This window comes from Abramis brama, assembly GCF_963993115.1.
Source record: "Abramis brama genome assembly, chromosome: 21".
NCBI lineage: Eukaryota > Metazoa > Chordata > Actinopteri > Cypriniformes > Leuciscidae > Abramis > Abramis brama.
Window position 1 is genome coordinate 8419780 of NC_139983.1, and position 22682 is coordinate 8442461.

A 22682-nucleotide genomic window follows, 5' to 3' on the forward strand; every position below is an offset into this window, starting at 1 on the left:
GGTGTATTACTCTGAAGGGGCAAAAACATTTATCACAATCAATCTGACAGAGATCTGACAAGATCAATGGGTCTCGTGTTTTGGACGGTTTTCAAATTCACAGCTGGACCGTAGATCAGACGTCTACATTTCAGATGAAGGAAAGTGATTAGACAGCGCTGTCGGCCGTGTATTTTAAGGGGAAACATAATGGGTTGAGATGGGAAGACATTGATCAGCGGCTCCCTCCGGCCTTTACAGAGGAGGAGAGCTGCATACAGAGCAGACATAACCTTGACACGGAAACCGGTAGAGCTGGATGGATTATATATAGAAAGGTCTGTGACTAGCCGTGTGTATGTGTGTGGTTTTGGCCCGGCGTGACTCTCTAATCCCGCCTCTCTCTGATGGATGGATGGCGATCTGCTCTGGTAATGATGCCAGCCACCCCTCAGGTCATCCGCCCTCCATACCCAGCAAATGATGATAGGGAAGTGAGCAAGCTGCGGTGAGATGTCTTAAGAAAGGCTTGTAGTATTGGTTAATATGGTGATGCTACAGGTTTTGTGAACATTTTCCTAATTTTTGGTCTAAATGCTGAAGGTGCCCTCCAAGACAATTGGAAAGGCAATCTGTTTTTTTGGCTTTCTTGTTCATTGTGTGCAAGCTGAAGTGCTCAAGAAATGCCCAGTTTGTCACTGTGGCCCGTCTTAATGTGTTAAAACTTGCAATAGCTCTGTCACTACAGTTAGAGCTCACATTTAATGTGCATCTAACTTTGATTCAACATGAAATCAGTATTGAATGTGTATGCTTTCTTAAAGGGATAGTTCACCCAAAAAAAGAAACTTCTGTCATCACTTACTCATCCACACATCATTCCAATTCTGTATGGCTTTCTTTCTTCCATTGAAGCACCGTTGTTGTTGTAAACTAAAGCTAAAATGTATTAAATTTTTGTTGTTGTTGTTGTCAATTGAAATAAAGCAGAAATTTAAATAAAATTATAAATAAAATTTTATAGATGAAAAAACAAACCTAAAAAAATAGAAATGTACTTAAAATGCTGTCTTTGCAATTAATGAAAATAAATGCAACTAAAATAAAAGAAGTTTAAGCTGAAGTATGAAATTACTAAAACTTTACTCAGCACCGTTTACAAATGTCTTCAAATTGGAGTGATACCGAAACTAAAGGGATTTTCCTCGTCCGGGCAGATGAAGAGATTTGTCAACAACTTTAGAGGTCACTTCCAGGTTAATGACATCGTCACAGAGTTTACCGGTATTTTGGAACTGATGTGTGAATGGTCTGTTACCAGTAAAAAGCCAGAATGATGTTGCTTGTGTGAACAGCACATTTTGGAATTTAATAAAGTTTACTTTATTAAAGTTTACTAAAGTTTACAAAAATTTGTAAAGTCGTTCTGGCAATTTTACAGTAATTTACCGGGATTGCTGTGTGAAAGGGGCTAATGTCCCCATAACACATGAAAACCCAACAGTGGGTGTTGGGCTGAGTGTGTGTGGTGTTGGGTTGATGTCTAAGAGTGTGTGTGCCCTGTGCTCTTTGTTAGCGCTGTTGTTCAGCGTGCCAGACTCTGTCAGGGTACAAACCAATTTATTCGTGTTGACGAAAGCAAAAGCTGTTTGTTTGCTAGTCATGTAAATTAAGGCTGTAAGGGTGTTTGTTTTAGTCCCAGGATACAATGAGGATTTCCAGAGTTATTCTGGTGTATCGCTATTCTAATGCAATCTCTGCTTGACATTGTACATTATTTAGTTTGACTAGGTAAGGTATGTATTAATAATACATTTGAGAGTAAGGATAAATTACTCTCTTTTACCTGAAAAGAACAAGAAAAAAAAGGATGACACTAACACTTTCACTTATTTCTGCCACCTTTTTGAGGCCCAGCTAAGAGGCTTTCATTGTCTTTGAGTTATTGTTTTTTAAAACTGGTTGGCACAGAGACTAGGCCCAAGTAATCTTAGATTGAGATACGGAATGAAGCGTCACGAGTTTGGCCGACAGAAGACCCGCTCGCCACAGTTTAGCACATATTTACGAGGAGTCTAACCGTTGCAGAGTTGCCCTGAGCCCCCACCCCTCGTTCCCTCGCAGCTGCCTCGACTTCAGGCATGTGTGGACTGCTTGAACTGCCTGCCTGACGTCTCATTTCGGCCTGTGAGTGTGCACCTCCTGTGACACTGATCTGGAAAGCAGGGACACCTGTCACACCAAAGAATTCACAGCGTGTTTTAAAGCACTGGGACCACTGCAGAGAAACTTCATCTTGTTTGTTTAAGATGGGTAATTTGTGGACACTGCAAAAGGAAATATGAACATGTATGATATTTATAGAAGCAGATGCTAATTAACAACAAGTCGAAGAAGTAACAATCATTTCTGTCTCTTGTCAGTCTTCTGGGTTTCTCATGAGAGTAAAGCCAGTGACACACCTAGCCGTCGGGCCGTATTTGAGCGTCGACCGACTTAGATTTGGCTGGTTTGTATAACTGCAGTCTTAATTTTGCTTTCCCTTTTTGAATGACAAATATAGACGAATATATCTGCTTAAATAGACAGTTATCTCCTTTACCCGCAGACGGAGAACGCACATGCTAGTTGACAGTCGCCTGCAGTCCTTTCGGTGTATTCATGCACAGATTTTTTCCTTGACGCGAGGCAACAACACAGTCGGCTTTCATCAGCGCTAGTTATTTGGCGTCCATTTGGTGTACCTAAAGATAGATGACTAGAAAATGAAAATTTGTGAAGACAGACTTTGAATGTTGATTTGAAAAAACCTTGCCAAGTTTAAGTGTTATTTAGTAGCTTGAATGCTGTGTACTTTCATTGCTGAGTCTTTACTCGGTTGTTATGAGTGGTTGGTTATTATGTGATTGGTAATGGTATCTATTGATAATTGGTTGCTATGGTTCAAAGTTGTTGATAGTGTTGCTCTTGGGTTACTTGCACTAGGGTATTTTAGGTCAGGGGTTTTCAAACAGGTTCTGTGGAAATGTTTAGAGAAAGTGTACTTTTTTATTTTTATAAAAGTATAAGTAAAATTTGATTAAAATGAATAAATCAAATATACATTTAAACAAATAAATAATTAGATTCAAACAAATAAATAAGCAAAAATAAGCAAATAAATTAATATTTTTTAATAAAAATAAATAACCTAGATTAAAATAAATAAATATATAAAAGTTAGATTAAAATAAATGAGTAAACAATAAATAGCACTATAATGTAATCATAATATAACTTACTATAAAGTATTTTCCAAACAGTTTTTTTGGCATATTTATAATATTAATTTTTCACAGTAAAAAATGGGTCATTTTATTGGTATTTGTGGAGCCAAAAGCTATTTAAAAAGAAATGAGCAATAATGCTTACGATATATGTAGGTTTTATGTATTTGCAAAATCGAAGATAATTTTCACCTGGATTTCTCATCAAAAAACAATACTGGCTAATTAAAATAGAATTTGCCTCAAAGCCACATATGCTAGAAAAGTCACATGACTGCAGGTGGTTCCTCGCTAATTGCTTTAATTCATATCAGACTCTTTTATGCGAGTAAACGCGAGTCATAATGATTTTTCATTTGTTCCACAGATGTCTGTATTTATAACCGCACTTTCATTAAGCGAGTCTCTGCCTCGTATAATTAGTTCCTTCCTGTACGCCGCTGTAAAAGTCTCATTAAAAAAGAGGCAGAAGTCGCCTGATAACACTCTCCCTCTGTGTAATTAATGGTCTTACTCACGAGCCGCTGAGCTGACAATGAACCACCCGCTTCTGAACCACTCGCCCAGAGAGAGGCTGAAATATCCGCTTGCGAGCCATCTGCTTTACTGTACGGGGGATCCAGTGTTGAACGTTTGATTTTACAAGTGAAAAAATATATATTTTAACTTATTATTGGTGTTTGCTTGTAGTCAAGACCACCTAAACCGAGACCAAGTCAAGACCAAGACCAGCGTGCGTCGAGACAAAGTCAAGACCAAGACCAGCGTGCGTCGAGACCAAGACAAAACCGAGACTTTGAGGAATTGAGACCAAGACAAGACCAAGGCAGGGCGAGACCGAGTCAAGACCAAGACCAGACCAGCACTCCTTAAATTAATCTAAAAAATCCACATTTACTGCCTGAGAAATGTCTTATATTTAATCAATAAATACAATTAGAATAATTAGACACTATATAGAGCTGTTACCAATCAAATAAAATCACTAACAACAGAATTCATCTTTGCACTGCAGAGGTGGCACAGAAGTTGCATCTGAATCTGTACAATTACAACTGCATAAATAATGTTGAGATTAATGTTTTAAAAATAACATTTTGTTTATTGAACCTTTGTATAAAATCAATATCACGTTTACATTCATGCTCAAACCAAATCTCTTGCTCTACTGATTTTGCTCAAAGGGGACCTATCATGCCCCATTTTACAAGATATAAAATAAGTCTCTGATGTCCCCAAAGTGTGTATGTGGAGTTTCAGCTTAATTCTTTATTGGAAGGTAAAACTTTTTGGGGGTTTTGTCCCTTTAAATGAAGGGGAGAGGGCAGAGCTTCAAGAAGGCGGAGCTTCAAGGGCTTGTTCTCCGTATCTCTCACGCACTGAAAATGTCAGAAACTGTCAGTAAGCTGTGTTCAGCCTTATATGTTCAAACCAGACTGACAATGATGGAGAGGCTCAAGAAGAAGTAACAACATGCAACAGGATGTTTCTGAATGGTTAATTGATTAATTTATGTAGTTGATGTGGAGTTAACTATCTTCAAGTCATCAATTAGCACGTTCCATCATGACAATCTATAAATCGCTGTACAGATGCTTGTGTGAGAACTGTTGTAAAATGCCTACAGACCCAGAGAATATATGCTGCATGGAGATAGAACAGGTATAGTTTAGTTTGATTACGGTTAAACTGTAACTTATATTGTCATCTTGCTTTTATGACATGCTACTGCATTTGTGTTACTGTATTGCAATAAAGGTGAAAAGACGGATACGACAGCTTGAGCAGACTCCCAAATGTATGAATGACCGTCCTAGACTAGAGCCTGTTTGTTTAAACGTGTATTCTCAACCCTCTTATAATGCGAGTAAATCACTCGCATATGCGACTAAATCTTTCACTCTGGTCGACTAAATAATGTCTATCATTAGCCATTGGTGAATAAATTCTGACTGAGCGCTTGAGGGTTTCGCTCTCCGTCAAGCTATCTGTACTTGTATTTCAATTCATCTCAATGGATGCGCAGGTTATTTGACGTACCGTAAACTCTAGTGTGAAGGCGCACGACTCGCCGTGGCATGGAGTGCTGTTTCTCACACACATGCAAAGAGAGAGAGAGAGAGAGAGTATGTACATGTTACAGGATGTAATATTCTTTGTTGTATTTTCTTGTGAAAAAACTTTCAAAACTTGAAAATTTGTTCATTTGGAAATATTCAGCTTTTAAGAACAAGCAGAAGTTTGCAGGTTTCTCCGGTAGTGGGCAGGAACGGATTTCAGCATCAGTTTGAGTGAACGCTGACAGCTAAATTAATATTTATGAACCCAGCAGCTGAAGAAACCACCACCACTCTTAAGTTTAGTTAAAATGAAAAATATACATTCATATACTAGCCAATGGCGAATCTACTGCCAAGGTGTGCGTAGAGGGTTGAATTCTCCTCAGAACACATGTAACATTTATAAATAAAAACAAACAAAAGCCAACAACAACAAACAATAAAACATCCATTAAAAAGTTAAAACGCAAGAGAGAACAGGTATGACTTTAAGCGGCACTGGAATGTACTTAGCGTAAGGGACGATCTAGCCTCAAAAGGCAAGCTGTTCCATAATCTTGGGCCAGTGACAGCAAAAGCGCAGTCACCTTTAGATCACACTCTTGGGATCGGTAATAATACTTTATTTGTGAATCTCAGCATTAAATTTGAATTATATGGTTTAATAAGCTCAACCAAATATTCTGGCGCCATTCCATGCAATGCCTTGAAAACATATGTCAAGACCATGTATTGGATCCTGTAATGCACTGGTAGCCAGCCTAATGAGGATAACAGTGGGGTAACACGATCAGTATTCTTAGCCTTCATAAGCATTCTAGCAGCGACATTTTGCACTAGCTGGAGACGTGCAACATGATTCTGGCAGGTCCCAGAATAAATAACATTACAATAGTCTAAATGGGAAAGATAAAAGCATGGATGACTTTTTCTAAGTCACTAGTTAAAAGAAACTCTTTTAATTTGGTTATTGCCCTCTGATAAAAGAAACAATTCCGAACTACAGTTTTTATTTGTTTATTGAAGTGAGAAATCAAAAATGACTCGCAACTATACTCGGCCCTGTAGATAGCAAGCCCAAGGACCTAAGATAGCCTTATTAAAAACTGAACAAACAAAAAACATAATTTCTGTTTTACTGTCATTCAACTGAACAAGATTGTCAGCCATCCAATCTTTTACTTCATCCAGACACCTATGGAGTGTTGCACAGGAAACATTACAATTGGATCTTAAAGGCAAATAGATGCGTGTCTTCCGCATAGAGATGGTAAGAAATACCATATAAAAAATAAAATAAAAAATTATATATATAAATAAATAAATATATACAGTGAGGAAAATAAGTATTTGAACACCCTGCTATTTTGCAAGTTCTCCCACTTAGAAATCATGGAGGGGTCTGAAATTGTCATCGTAGGTGCATGTCCACTGTGAGAGACATAATCTAAAAAAAAAATTTCAGAAATCACAATGTATGATTTTTTAACTATTTATTTGTATGATACAGCTGCAAATAAGTATTTGAACACCTGAGAAAATCAATGTTAATATTTGGTACAGTAGCCTTTGTTTGCAATTACAGAGGTCAAACGTTTCCTGTAGTTTTTCACCAGGTTTGCACACACTGCAGGAGGGATTTTGGCCCACTCCTCCACACAGATCTTCTCTAGATCAGTCAGGTTTCTGGGCTGTCGCTGAGAAACACGGAGTTTGAGCTCCCTCCAAAGATTCTCTATTGGGTTTAGGTCTGGAGACTGGCTAGGCCACGCCAGAACCTTGATATGCTTCTTACAGAGCCACTCCTTGGTTATCCTGGCTGTGTGCTTCGGGTCATTGTCATGTTGGAAGACCCAGCCTCGACCCATCTTCAATGCTCTAACTGAGGGAAGGAGGTTGTTCCCCAAAATCTTGCAATACATGGCCCCGGTCATCCTCTCCTTAATACAGTGCAGTCGCCCTGTCCCATGTGCAGAAAAACACCCCCAAAGCATGATGCTACCACTCCCATGCTTCACAGTAGGGATGGTGTTCTTGGGATGGTACTCATCATTCTTCTTCCTCCAAACACGTTTAGTGGAATTATGACCAAAAAGTTCTATTTTGGTCTCATCTGACCACATGACTTTCTCCCATGACTCCTCTGGATCATCCAAATGGTCATTGGCAAACTTAAGACGGGCCTTGACATGTGCTGGTTTAAGCAGGGGAACCTTCCGTGCCATGCATGATTTCAAACCATGACGTCTTAGTGTATTACCAACAGTAACCTTGGAAACGGTGGTCCCAGCTCTTTTCAGGTCATTGACCAGCTCCTCCCGTGTAGTTCTGGGCTGATTTCTCACCTTTCTTAGGATCATTGAGACCCCACGAGGTGAGATCTTGCATGGAGCACCAGTCCGAGGGAGATTGACAGTCATGTTTAGCTTCTTCCATTTTCTAATGATTGCTCCAACAGTGGACCTTTTTTCACCAAGCTGCTTGGCAATTTCCCCGTAGCCCTTTCCAGCCTTGTGGAGGTGTACAATTTTGTCTCTAGTGTCTTTGGACAGCTCTTTGGTCTTGGCCATGTTAGTAGTTGGATTCTTACTGATTGTATGGGGTGGACAGGTGTCTTTATGCAGCTAACGACCTCAAACAGGTGCATCTAATTTAGGATAATAAATGGAGTGGAGGTGGACATTTTAAAGGCAGACTAACAGGTCTTTGAGGGTCAGAATTCTAGCTGATAGACAGGTGTTCAAATACTTATTTGCAGCTGTATCATACAAATAAATAGTTAAAAAATCATACATTGTGATTTCTGGATTTTTTTTTTTTAGATTATGTCTCTCACAGTGGACATGCACCTACGATGACAATTTCAGACCCCTCCATGATTTCCAAGTGGGAGAACTTGCAAAATAGCAGGGTGTTCAAATACTTATTTTCCTCACTGTATGTATATATATATACAATGAAAACAACACAGGGCCCAAAATGGACCCTTGTGGGACCAAACTGGTGATAGGGACTGGATAAGAAAAACAATTACCAACCTTCACTGTAAAATATCTTTGGTCTAGATAAGATGCAAACCATGTAAAAACCGTACCTTGGATTCCGACAAACTCCTTTAGCCGCTGCTTTTATTCCTTAAAACTCATCTTTGATCACCAAAATTACATATTTAAAAAATGTTTCCTGTGAAAAATACAGTAACATTTTACAATAAGGTTTCATTTGATAACTACATTTGTCAACATTCATTAATAATGAACTGTACTTGTACAGTAATTATTCATATTTGTTAGTTATTTTCAACATTTACTAATACATTAATAAAATCAAAACTTGTTTTTGTTAACATTAGTTAATGCACTGTGAAGTAACATGAACAAACACTGAACAGCTGTATTTTTATTTACTAACATTAACAGAGATTAATAAATACTGTAAAAAATGTATTGCTCATAGTTAGTTCATGTTAGTTAATGAATTAATTAATGTTAACAAATGAAACCTTATTGTAAAGTGTTACCAAAAAAAGTCTTCATGCCTAATAGCTTGAATGTAACTCTTCACCCGTGCTTCATTTACTATACGTGGATCCATGAATATGCAAATTAGCCCCACCTAGTAAACGTTGCAGAATTGTATCGCTCTTTACAACGTCGGACACATAACGGTGATTAATATGATTAGCCTTTTGCTTGACTACGTTATGAAACAGCTAATATGTATGTATGGTATGTTACCAGGGCCTGAAGTTAACTTTTTTGACCACCAGCCACTGTGGCGGGTGGATTTAAAAATCCACCCGCCACAGTGACTTTTTACCAGCCATTTTTTTTTGTTTTTTTTTGGCCTCATAAAAGGTGGAAAAAAAAGGAATTGCACAAACATTTGTTCTTTAACTTGTAAGAATACACATTTAAGTGCTGTCAAGTTATTAACGAGATCCATACAAGTAATAATAACTCTTAGAATACAGATATAGACCTAGTGCAGCTCGTATGTAAACAAATCACACGCGGCTGTGTTGATGGCTGGGCAGCTGTTAGTTACAGCGTTCAGGATTAAGCAGAACTAAATTAATATTGTTATATTACTGGTAATACTGCTTTCACAGATGCTTTCTTTACTCCAGTAATGTGCATTTTTAGCTAAAATCCAACGAAATGACTGACTTCGTTTAAATGTCAAAGAACAACAGTTAAAAAAAAAAAAAAAAAAAAAAACGTAAAGACCCGGCCCCTTTAGTTACTGTTGCTATGTCCGACAAGCTACACCGCGCTCACGCCAAACCATGATCTCACGCAATGAAAAACACATCGCGCAGCAGACACTGACAACACGCTGACAGACAAGACAGTCCAGGTTACTTTTGGTTCAAAGTCTCAACGTTAAAATTTGGTCATTTTTAAAGAAATTTAGACAATACCGTTTTGTGGCTCTGTAATGCGTCTTGACAGATCGCTGCCTCAGTTAAAGCTGCTCGTCAACCGATCATCTCTTCCTTCTAGTTAATTTATAGCATCAAATAAACATGAATGAACATAAGAAGGAATGTAGTTTTAACTGCGGAAAGATGTCAGTAAGTTAGGCTTACTCAGTACACTCCGTTTTTTCAAGTTCAAATCCTCCAACGTTGAACTCTCCTGACTGCTTTGTCGGACAAAAAAAAATTGTGTTAATTTCGGGTGTTAATTTCAGGCCCTGTATGTTACACAAACCATGTTCCCGTTCACCATCTAAGAGTCTTACAGCTGCCTTCTAAAAATCTGTATCCTTAGAAACATTTTGAACAACTTAGAACGTCAGTGGAGAAAGGTATATTGTTCATCATAACATCATAATATACATAATATACATAATTCACCTGCTATATTGCTAAATGTACAAATTTTTCATGTCAACAGGAAAATATATTGGGATAACCTGGCTTCTCTTGAGACTCCCCTGCTTCACACAGCATAGTAATGATATGCTAAAGCCTGCCCGCACATTGACGATTGGTTACACTGTAGTTTGTGACGAAAGAAACACCGGCGATTTCCAACCACGTTTTTGAGACTCTCTCTGGTTCACTGCAGTTTTAAGGGGAAAATATTCAGCAATGGTGTTGACTTATGAATTTGCACATGGTTTTTCTTAAAGCATTTTAAAAACGCCATATAGACATATAAACAAGAAGAAGTAACAAAGAAGTAAAAACTTGATTTTCACCGCAGGGGGACTAAGTACAAGCTTCACATTTCTGTATTAAAACCCTCCAGCACACCTGCCTGCTGCCGTAGACACTCTATAGATATTACAGTTTTTCTCCATTGGTTTGGCTCATTTCTTGAAACAGAAATGACATTCTCAAAACAACATGGACAAACCTCCAAACCACTTGGCAATTGTTCACAACAGAATTGAATTTCTCATTCATTTCATCAAATTGCAAATGTCTAAGTACATGTCTCAATGTCTCAGTACATCTTTGCAAATGATTAAGTACAGGTAGCCTACATTTAGCACAAATTCCAAGTGAATAGATCTTGTTGATCTAAACTGATTGTTGATTCTCAGTCTAATGGTTGTTCGCTCCAAAACGTGTCAGCGTCATTTCATTGTATAAGTCATTACATGCATCATCAATTGTCTGTTCAATTGTCAAAATTAGTCAAGAACATAATACCATGAATATTATGCTCAAACACTCTCCACCTCCAAGAGAGTGTATATAATCCAAGTCCAAGAGAGAATATATAATATTATTGGCCACCGGGCCACGGTGGATGTCCCAGGCCAGCGAGGGGGCAATATAACTATGTGTGCTGCCATATCTGAGAATGGTGTGGCCACACATCCCCAGTCTTGGCCCATACAATACACAGAAGCTCCTCATCTTCTTGGACCGCCTTCATTTTGATTTGATCCCTGAAAATGAGAGAGGCCTCGTAGGGCCTCACCTACCACAATATGCCATTGTATGGGACAATGTGAATTTCCACCGTGACCCACTCATCAGGGCCTTGTTCACTACTCATCCAAGGATGGTCATGGTGTTTCTACCACCTTACTCTCCTTTCCTCAATCCTATTGAGGAGTATTTCTCTGCTTGGAGGTGGAGAGTGTATGAGCATCGGGCTCAAGATCAGAGGTCCCTGCTCCATGCAATGGACGCTGCGTGAGGATATTACAGGAGATCAGTGTAGGGGATGGTTGCGACACACACGCCGTTTCTTCCCTCGTTGCATCGCAAGGGAGAATATACGCTGTGATGTGGACGAGAATCTGTGGCCAGACAGACAGCAGCGTGTGGATGTCCTGGCCAGGAGGTCCTGTCCTGGTGAGGACGGTGGCCAGGAGAGGGAGGGTAAGGACAGCGACCAGTGAAGAACTGTTAGTTGTGAAACTCCAGCTTTATTTACAGCACTGTAGGCTGCATATCATTTTCATTGTTTTTTGTTTGTGTTTATATTACAGTATATTATGCTGTATACATTTTCTTTTTACTCTGATGTATGGAAGTTACTTTATGTGTGTGAATGATAATGGTTACAATTTCCTTGGCAGTATGAGTGCAATGTGTGATGTCAAACCTTGGAGGCTACTCTTACCCTAAAATCCTATTTCTTTTTTTCAGTTGTATACACAATTGTATTCTGTTAGCTAGACAAAAAACAGTACAGTAACCACTGTCAGTGAAGGACTGGGCTAAGACTGAAAGGTGGACATGAGGGATATTTCCATGGTCCTCTGCCATAGTGACAAAACATCTAAACATTTTGACTTGAAGTGCTTACACAATGCCAAAGGGACGAAGCATTTTGGGGGCACTGACTGTTTAAATGAGAAGGAAATTTAGTTTTGACACATGAGTGAACTGTTTTGGGAGAGGTATGAACTTCTGCAGGTGAACCATGGTGTTGTGCCGAACCATCCACGTTATTTTGGCAAAAGCACCAAGAGTGTTGAGAACGTCCGGTCTGTTTCAAGAAATGAGCCAAAGCAATTGAGAAGGATCTTTGCCATTTTCGTGGCACTGACTCTTTATATGGGAAACAAATTTAGTTTTGAAGCATGAGTGAACAGTTTTAGGAGAGATATGAGCTTTTGCAAGTGAGCTATAGTGTTGTGCTGAACTGTAAGACTAATGATCTTAGAGTTTTGAGAATGTAATTTCTGTTTCAAGAAATGGTCCAAACCAATGGAGAAAAACTGTAAGGTAAAAGGTATCTTGCAATATTCCGATTATTTATGCATGTTACTGTGCTGCAGGGTAATGCTCGTGAGATTTTTCCAGCATTTCTCTTCAGCGAGGCAAACGAGATAAACTTCTCCCGCAATCTTCCACAGTCAGTATCTGTTAAATGTGCAGTAGATAAGGTTGACTCTACTCCACTGGCTCCAAACGCGTTTTCTGCTCCTCCATTTAAGACTCATAATGGTCTCACTCAGTGAGCCCGACCGGGTCTCATTCCCTGCTCAATTTTCACCCTCTAACAGGCAATCTCCTGATGTCTCCCACAGGTCTTCCAGCACAAATTCAAGGCAGGATCTGAGTTGGAATCTGGGTTGCTCGGCTCCTCAGTCAAAACCTGCTCTTTCATTTGTATAATTTAGCACAATCCAAATATAGCCTCCACTTCTCACACCTGTGAGCCTGTCCTGGGATTCGATGAGGATCAATCCAGAGTTCAAGTTTAGAAGTCCACACCCACTGAGTTTAAGAGATCAAATACTGTGCAAATACTTAAACGATATTGAAGTACTGACAAGATTAATTTATATATATAAATTACTTGGCATAAAAATAATGATCCATTTTCTACATATTTTTATGGCAGTTTCAGTATATGTATATGATACTGAATTTAATATTTTATATTACAGCAATGATATGAATGAATTGACTTGAAATGCTCCTTCATTTTCTTTATTCAGTGTAATTTTTTTTTTCTTGAAATATTAGCCGGACAGTTTTTGTGACAATCAGCCATGCACATTTTTCACTACAGTCTCTTTTTACTTACGTTTAAATGCTAGAGTTGACATAAATAATCTTACCCAGGGCCAAAAAAGAAACTCAACCAAGCCTCACAATTTACTCTCATTTCCATGATGCTTTATCAGGCGTGAAGCAGAAACACACTGATATGAGCCATGAGCATCTTTTAAAAATCTATGTCTTTTTATTTTTCTAGGGGGAAAAAGGTTTAGAGTGGATACCAGGATGTTTGTCAAGCTTTTAACCCTACATATGAGCAGTTAGAATAGAATAGAATAGAATAGAATAGAATAGAATAGAATAGAAAAAAATGTTTTTGTCTAAAAAGGCATGTTTCAGGCTAAATCGCTTTTCATTTTCTTTCTAGGTATGACACCATCACTAACCAGTGGGAGATGGTGGCTTCTTTGCCCAAACCTGTCCATTCTGCAGCAGCAACTGTCTGTGGAGGGAAGATCTATGTGTTTGGAGGGGTGAATGAGGCCGGTCGCTCTGCTGGAGTGCTTCAATCATATGTGCCTCAAACCAACACCTGGAGCTTTATTGAGTCGCCCATGATCGGTAAGAGCACTGCGGTTAATTACTGAACCACCTGACTATGATGTTCACCTGCTGTCTTCTGTATTTTGTGTGTGTGTGTATATATATATATATATATATATATATATATATATATATGTACTAGCGTTGAAAACTTTGGGGTCAGTATGATTTTTATTTTATTTTTATACTTTCATTCAGCAAGGATGCTGTAAATTTATCAAACGTGGCAGTAATAATTGCTGTTCTTTTGAACATTGCCTACATAAAATATCCCCCCAAAAAATGTATCATAGTTTCTACAAAATTATGAAGGGATATCTTAAATGATTTTTTCAGCCGATTAGAATGGTCTGAAGGATCATGTGACAATCATGTGAGTAATGATGCTGAAAGTTCAGCGTTGCATCACAGGAAATCATAAAATATATTGAAAGAGAAAACAATTATTTTAAATTGTTATACAGTAATATTTCATCATATTACTTCTGGTCGGATGGTGCCAGCAGCATGCTATCTGCTGTGTCAGATGGTTCAAGAGACAGCACATCCAGATCCAACAGATCGCTCAAACCGGTTACTGAAGAACATGAAAGAGCTATGCCTTTTTCGAATTCCTCAGCCAGCTCGACCTGCGATCCTCACAACATCAATCGCCACTGAGCCGCGATGCACACATGCTTGCCCCTCAACTCTCGAAAATGAAGTCCAGCGTGAACGGAGCTTCCTCACTCAAAATGGGCACATTCAGAACCCTCAAGAACTGAACGTGCATGCTCCTCACCCAAACATCAGATGCACAGATCATGTGTGTCCTCCAATGTAAACAAAAAAAAACTGGGACATGGAGGCACATCTGAAACGATTGTCTGAGTTTTTCACACTAAATCGTCCCCCGGTAGTTAAAACTGTTCCGGCCAATAATGGCCCAGATCCGGCAGGCCGGAAGAAATAACTCGGCTCGGTTGTATTTGCCAGACTCAGGATGGATTGAATAATTTGTTTTTCCACAAAATGACATTGTTGCCTTAAAATCCTTAAGATGGCATCTACTTAAAAAATAATAATAAAAGAAACTAAACCTAACATTAACATATAGCTTTATAAGAACTACCAAAATGTTTAATGAAAAAGAAAACTTCAGGAGCCTCCTCAAGTAAGCGTACCCTAAAAGATGGACAGATTATTGACAGAAAGAGAGACGAAAAAAGGGGAAAAGACAATGGCACATATGGTTAGTCAGATAGATCACAGAAATCTCACACTGATAACATGTACTCTGGTAAATGTTGATATTTGGAAAATACCTTATAGTGCCCCTATTATGGTTTTTCGAATATTCCCTTTCATGCAGAGTGCAATATAGCTGTTTGCGAATATAAACAATCTAAAAAGTTGTAAAGTTAAAAGTGTACAATAAATAAAGTTATTGTCTCCCAATAGAGAGAATCGACTTTACGAGTCGTTTGGGTTTCGAATCCTACTCCTTTACGGTCCTACTTTACGCCACTAGGAGATACATTTGCATAATGTCCGCATGTGTTGTACGTTGTCCGCCCGCAAACTACTTGACCAGCCCACAACACGTCACTTTACTGATGACTACTGCTCAAATCTCGGAATTCAACGTTGGATTCGCAAAATGCTTGCTCTATAAATATGGGTCAGTGCTCAGTTTATTTGGACCAACTTGCTCCTCAGAATCACAACATGTAAGTATGATTAATTATTGATGTATATATTTTGTATGGGGTGTTCAAAATACTTAGCTTTGTGTTTTATATTGTGTAAGTTCCCGGCTAACCGGCTTACTCGCATTATTACTGTCTTACTGAAAGGGTTCTGCTAAGCAACCAACGTTCTGCTTACCAACGTTTATGTTACATCAGTCATTCACTTTAGAGCTCGGCTAACGTATGCACCATTATTGATGCAGTTCCTTGCATGTTCACCGCAATAAATTTGAATTATACACATCGGTTTGTTGATGGACATACAGTACACTTGTTAATGCTGATGGTGAAGAATTACAGTTGAAACATCTCATAATGTACCTCAAACTGAGTAGCGTATCTCTGAGAAACTTCTTTAAGTCGTCCTTGCGATGGAGGTTCGGGGTTGAATAACTAGTTCTTTGAATGTTTCATCTTCAGACTCGAGCGCAGATTGATATGGTAAAATCAACGCCATCGTTTGTTACTGTCTTTAGTTTATGGTGTACAATCGCTAAGCTGTATGAAGCCTCCAGATGGAGCTGAAGTTAAGTTATGGTAATGGGCGATTTTGTTTCCGACAATCGCTGTACGCGGAATCACAACAGACTGAGCTGTCTGGACAATCAGAGCAGAGCAGGCTCTCGGAAAGGAGGGATTTAGAGAGACTGATTCATCAGACGAGTCGTTTGAGAATCAATGAATAATGTGGTGATGTGCAAAAATTAAAGAAAATTAAAATGAGAAAGGTTTTTTGACCTTTGATGCATGTAAACCTGTTGTAGGTGACTTCAAAAATGAAATTAGGAGACTTTAAAATAGCATAATAGGGGCACTTTAATTTGTTTGCTTTTGGGCCTGCTCTTTTATTTCCCCATCTCTGTCCGAAGCGAGCTGCAAGCCATCTTTTGATGAATGTTTCAATCTCTCTATCCGATGCACTGGCAGTACTTGCATTTCTTTGCACAAAAAAAAAAAAAAAAAAAGATCAGTCGCAATATAGACTTTTACAAATCTTTCAACATCAACAAAAGCCATATTTACAATGCAAAGGTGGGACAGAAGTTGCATCTGATATGGCATTTATGCTTATTTACACAGACTATGCTGCAATATCATCACAAAAATCAATATTGTTGATTATTGCTCCTGATATTGTAAACGTAATCATTACTGTCGATTAATAGATTGCTTCTGTGGTGGGAAAAAAGCTTGTCATATTCTGGCTACAGACGAAGCAATAAGAACAGTTTATGAATTTATTAGAAAATTAAGACTTCACATTGGTTAGTTTACTAGCTGGTGTCCTGCAGAGTTTAGCTCCAACCAGCTCCAGAACACCTGCCTGGAAGTTTTTAGTAGACTTTGATTAGCTGATTCAGTTGTGTTTAATTAGGGTTGGAGCTAAATTCTAGCACTGTGTCAGCCAACTTATGATTATAATTATAAACATTATATATAGATATTATATTACATTATATACATAGATATTTTATGTGTAGTACTGTTAATTAAAATTGTATTAGATGTCGCAGTTAAAAATTTGTTTGTTAAGAAAAAAGAGAATGTGGGGAAAAAATGAAAAAACATTGACAGGGAAAGGATATTATTTTTAAGTTTAAGGGTCACTGCTACGTACAATTTACCACATTGTCAAAAGAGACCCACCCCCAGCACCTAAACTGGCCTGGGTCTGTATGGACATATTTCACCCAAAATCAGACCAGCCCTTATGGTCCGTAATCAGGCCGAATGTGGCTAAATGTGCCGTATATCAGTGCAAATCAGGCCAAATCTGCACATCCAAAGCCAGTTCTGGCATCCATCACTGAGCCAGAGCTGGCTCACTTCTGGTGAGCCGCTGCCAGAACACGGCCGAGTGAGGCGACACTCAGCCACAATTGGCCCAATTGCGCTGGCTACCTGGGTCTTCGCATACGCTACTTCAAACAAAAGGCTCCTAAAGACAAAAAAGCTAATGACATAAGTTGCAGGCGCCCTCTTATACTCAAAGGTGCATCAGTAGAGACTTCATTACCTGTCGTCAGCCAATAAAATTGTTGTGTTTACACACGTGCTTCAGACACCGGTCACACTTTATTTGTTATATTTATTATACTTTATTCTACTTTATTTTTGATCAAATATATGCAGCCTTGGTGAGTATGAGAGACTTCTTTCAAAAACCATTTAAAAATCTTAATTCTTAACGGAATATATACAAATAAAATGTGCAGAAATATATTTTTACATCAGGTCCCACATCAGATACATTTCATGTCTAAAGTTTTTCGTTAGACAGTGTTGAAACTATGAGAAAATAACTTTATGGAATGTCAGTAGAAGTTGACTTCATTAGAATTTGGCATTTTGACACGCTCCAGAGATATTGAGGTTGTGGGTAGAGGGTGGAAGGAACTTTTTTTTTTAAACCTGTAACTCGGTGGCAAATGCAGCCCTAAGGGACACACAGCGAGTGCAGGACTGAGGCGTTTCACTATAGCTAGAAAGCAAGCATTTCCCCATTAGTGCAGAAATAAGTGTGGATTTAAAAAAGACACAATGCCATGAAACCAGCTTTATCTGCCATTTTTAGTCAGTAAAATAAGTTATTTTGGATATCCAGTGCTGCATGAAATATCTTTTTCAGAGACAATAAGAAGACACTTGACGTTTAATATACACCTAAAACTTCAAATTAAAATGAGTTTAAAAGTCTTAAAATGTGAGTTTGATCAAATTTAAGATCATAAAAAGTCTTAAATATCTTAAATGGTATAACATAAATCTTAATAATAATAATATTCAAAAGAATATGATTGAAATAAACATGAGCATAAAGTAAAAACGTGACGCTGTTGTGCGTTCTAGTCAAGTCAAGTCATCTTCATTTATATAGCGCTTTTAACAATGTAGATTGTTCCAAAGCAGCTTTACATTGATAATAGGAAATTAAAGTAGTGTTTTGGCTTTATAGCAGCTCTAGAATAAAGTTATTGTCCAGCTAAAGTTAGTTTGATTGATTCACTTCCATCGCAACGATCATTAGTTGTTAACTTAGGGGCCGCTAACATGACACCGTTTTAACAGAAAACTCTTAAGTTCTTTCTGCGCAAACTTCAAAAACACGAACCAGTGAGAACGCCGATGGCGTGCACATGCGTATTACGAGTTCAGTCTATAGGTATGTGCGTTTGAATATATGTGCGCAGGCGTGTAGTCCTTCCCTACAAATCAACCCTCAACATACTACTTGTCTGGCCTTAAAATTAATAATACAGAATTTGTATCGCTTCCACGTAGCCACGTGAACCAGAATTGTCCCCACAACGCTTTATCTGTGGAGAGGTAAAGGGAGGGGAGGGAGGCCTTCACAGGGAAGAGCCTAGTTGACATTTCAGGACTGCGCTGTCGTCGCGTCCAGGCGCAGGTCCTTCATCAGATCTGGATACAGCCTGGATCCGGCGGACTGCGGTAAACCTCGGGATAAACAGAGAGACTGATATTAGCGTAGACGCCATTCTTCTTATGATGTAACGAGTACATCAGGATTTATGGGAAGTGTTCCCGGTTCCGGCTGACCTAATCTATGCAGCCTAACATTGAATTATAAAAGTCTATAATGTGTTATGTGTATGCTAGGTCAAAGAGATGTATTTTTAAGTCTAGCTTTGAACTGACAGAGTGTGTCTGCTTCCCAGACAATGTTAGGAAGACTGTTCCAGAGTTTTGGTGCTAAATTGGAAAAGGATCTACCGCCAGCAGTTGATTTTGATATTCTAGGTATTATCAACTGGCCCGGAATTTTGAGATCGCAATAGACGTGAAGGACTATAATGTGTTAAGAGCTCGCTCAAGTACTGCGGAGCTAAACCATTTAGTGCTTTGTAAGTAATCAGCAATATTTTAAAATTTATACAATGTTTAATAGGGAGCCAGTGCAGTGTTGACAGAACAGGGCTAATATGGTCATACTTCCTGGTTCTGGTAAGAACTCGAGCTGATGCGTTTTGGACCAGCTGTAATTTGTTTATTAAGCATGCAGGGCAACCACCCATAATAGCATTACAATAATCTAGCCTTGATGTCATGAACGCATGGACTAATTGTTCTGCATTTGTCAATGAGAGCATATGACGTAATTTAGATATATTTTTAAGGTGGAAAAATGCAGTTTTACAGATACTAGACACGTGACTTTCAAATGAAAGATTGGTATCAAAGAGCACACCCAGGTTCCTAACCGACAACGAAGACTTGACAGAGCAGCCATCAAGTGTTAGACAGTATTCTAGATACACGGATTATCTGTTAAATACACGGAGCTTTACTGTATGTTGTCTCTGCTAACATTAAGCGCTCTGATAATGAAAACTTGAGCTTATAACTAGTTTCTTGTGGCACGCATGTCTTCAACAGTTTCTTGACCATTATCCTCTTTCCTCATTATTGTCTGATCTGGCACTTGGCAGACGACTGATGAAAGGATCACTCTTATGGACTGCTCGTATTTTTAGTCATGTGTTATGCTTTTTCTCTAGAATTCATCTTGAGGAGCATCTTGATCCATTTTTAGATGTGAACGGGTCCCTGCAAGTTCTACATTGTCGCCATTTCAGAGCAGTTTGCAGTCCATGAATTTATGCTAAGTGATTGCTTATTGATCTGCTGTTGATGAATTATGTTTATTGTATGGTGTTTCTATTGTAATATGTTGTTGATAGTTATAAGAGTGCATATTTTATCTCCCTCATATGTTAGAATGAGCAGCTGGAAGTGGTATAGTGCAGACATTTCAAAATAAAAGTCCCAGTGTATTTTGAGCTTGTTTAGATAAAAAAAAAAGAAAATCATTCAATATGTAAATTTTACTAGTAAAATGGCACAGTAATTTGTTGTTCTTTAAACACATTATTTGTGTATCTGCAAACTGCAGTATCAGCAAGTTTACCTATAGATTTGTAAAGCTAGTGCTCGATTTTTCTTGCCACATGCATCAGATAGTTAATGAATAATCAAGGCCCCTTTAATGCGAATTGTAGGTGTTTATTTTCTAGTCATGCATGTACAACTTGTGTCTGCTTGTATTAGTTTGAAATTTCGAAAAGTGTATGTTTTGTCCAGCTAATGAGCACGTGTGTTCTTTTAAAGCAATGCAACCCGGCAAGTCCTTTGACGGCGGCAGCGTTTTGCAGCAACAAATTGACCAGAAGTTGTATGTTTTTAATGAGATTGTCAGTGAGAACGGAGATTTACTGTATATTGTCTCTGCTAACATAAAGCGCTCTGATAATGAAAACTTGAGCTTATAACTAGTTTCTTGTGGCATGCATGTCTTCAACAGTTTCCTGACCATTATACTCTTTCCTCATTATTGGCTGATCTGGCACCTGGCAGACGACTGATGAAAAGATCACACTTATGGACTGCTCGTATTTTTAGTCATGTGTTATGCTTTTTCTCTAGAATTCATCTTGAGGAGCATCTTGGTCCATTTTTAGATGTGAACGGGTCCCTGCAAGTCCTTAAAATTCAGTTTTAGCATGAAAAGTCATAGTTAGTCTTAATTAGCCTATCATTTTAAATCATTTTAAATTTAATAAGGTCTTAAATTTCATTATAAAACTTTTTGTTTCTATTTTAATTAGGACTGGGAAAAGATTAATCGCGATTAATCACATCCAAAATAAAAGTTTGTGTCTACATGATATACGTTTGTGTGCTGTGTATAATTATTTTGTATATATAAATACACACACTTGCATGTATTTATTTAAGAAATATTTGTTATTTATATATAAAATATTTAAATTTTTATATAATATAAATTATATATAAATATACATGCAAATATTTCTTAAATATATACATGCATACGTGTGTGTATTTATATATACAAAATAATTATATACAGCACACACACATATATCATGTAGACACAAACTTTTATTTTGGATGCGATTAATCGCGATTAATCTTTTCCCAGCCCTAATTTTAATAGATGGTTATAGGAGTCCATATTTTATCTCCCTCATATTTTAAACTAGCAGCTGGGAGTGGAAAATCAAAGACCTTTCAAAATAAGAGTAAATACATTTTACATATGTTCATATTGTATTTTAAATTTGCAGTTACTGATATAACTTTGTTGAATATGTGCCTGTTTATTTAAAGTCAAAGAATCTGAGATGCATGATTTATTTTGAGATTGTATGGATTTGTTCTGCATGAGCATACAGTATTGTATTTGTGCAGTTTTTATGAAGTCTCAAATTGAAGTTATAAACTCTGCAGATTCCCTGCTTTGTGTGAGGTAAAAGCATGCAGATAAATTCTGTTTAGCAATGTAATTATCTAGTCCGGTATAATGTTTCACAAGGTTAATTTAGAAGTTCTTCAATGCAACTCCTGCACTATATTGCAAGTCTTATGTCATATCGTGCTGTGTGTGAGGAACGGACCAAATTAAGTTGTTATTTAGAACATATATTTTATGACATAGTCTTTTAAAAAATTTTTTATTTATTCCATTACACATTTAAAAATGTTTTAATAAAGTTTGCCTAGGTTTAGTTATTGCATTTTTATTAAAAACTAATCTTAAAAAATCTTATATAGATTTTTTTCCTTTTTTATATATGTAGTTATATTGATTTTTGTCTTATATAGTTCTTTTGTGCACTGCATTATTGTGTTTTTTTTATCTTGTTTCTACTATGAAAATAGCATAGACACAAACAAAAAGTAATAATTTGCTGATAATTTTCCCTGTTGTAGCTCTCAGTGATTTTATAAAGCATACGGACTACTTTTATGGTGCTTTTTATATATATATATATATTTTATGTTCTTTTCTGAGCTGGAAAGGCATCATACGGGTTGCTGTTCATAGCTTCTGTATGATTTTCCTTTTTAGTTCCACAAAAGAAAAAACAGCATACAGGTTCAGAACTCTATCAGTTTTACTCTATCAGTAAATAATGATAGAGTTGTGATTTTTGGAGAGTCAGCTATTCCTTTTTTGCATGGAACCAGATCAGTGGAACGTGAATAACATTTTGCTGTCTGACATGTCACTTGAGACTCCTTCAAAAGGTTCAGATATTGAAATTAGAGTTCGGTTATGGCGTTTGTATCAGCGAAA

At 37.7% G+C, this 22682-nt stretch overlaps 1 protein-coding gene across 1 annotated transcript in view; it reads left to right on the forward strand.

Moving 5' to 3' along the window:
• The window catches only part of LOC311072542 (kelch-like protein 29), a 180258-nt gene that overhangs the window by 140215 nt on the left and 17361 nt on the right, over nucleotides 1–22682 (forward strand). The window contains exon 12 of the mRNA XM_084097626.1: nucleotides 13654–13847. Coding sequence (XP_083953752.1) covers nucleotides 13654–13847 — 194 coding nt within the window. The remainder of the gene's footprint in view (nucleotides 1–13653; nucleotides 13848–22682) is intronic.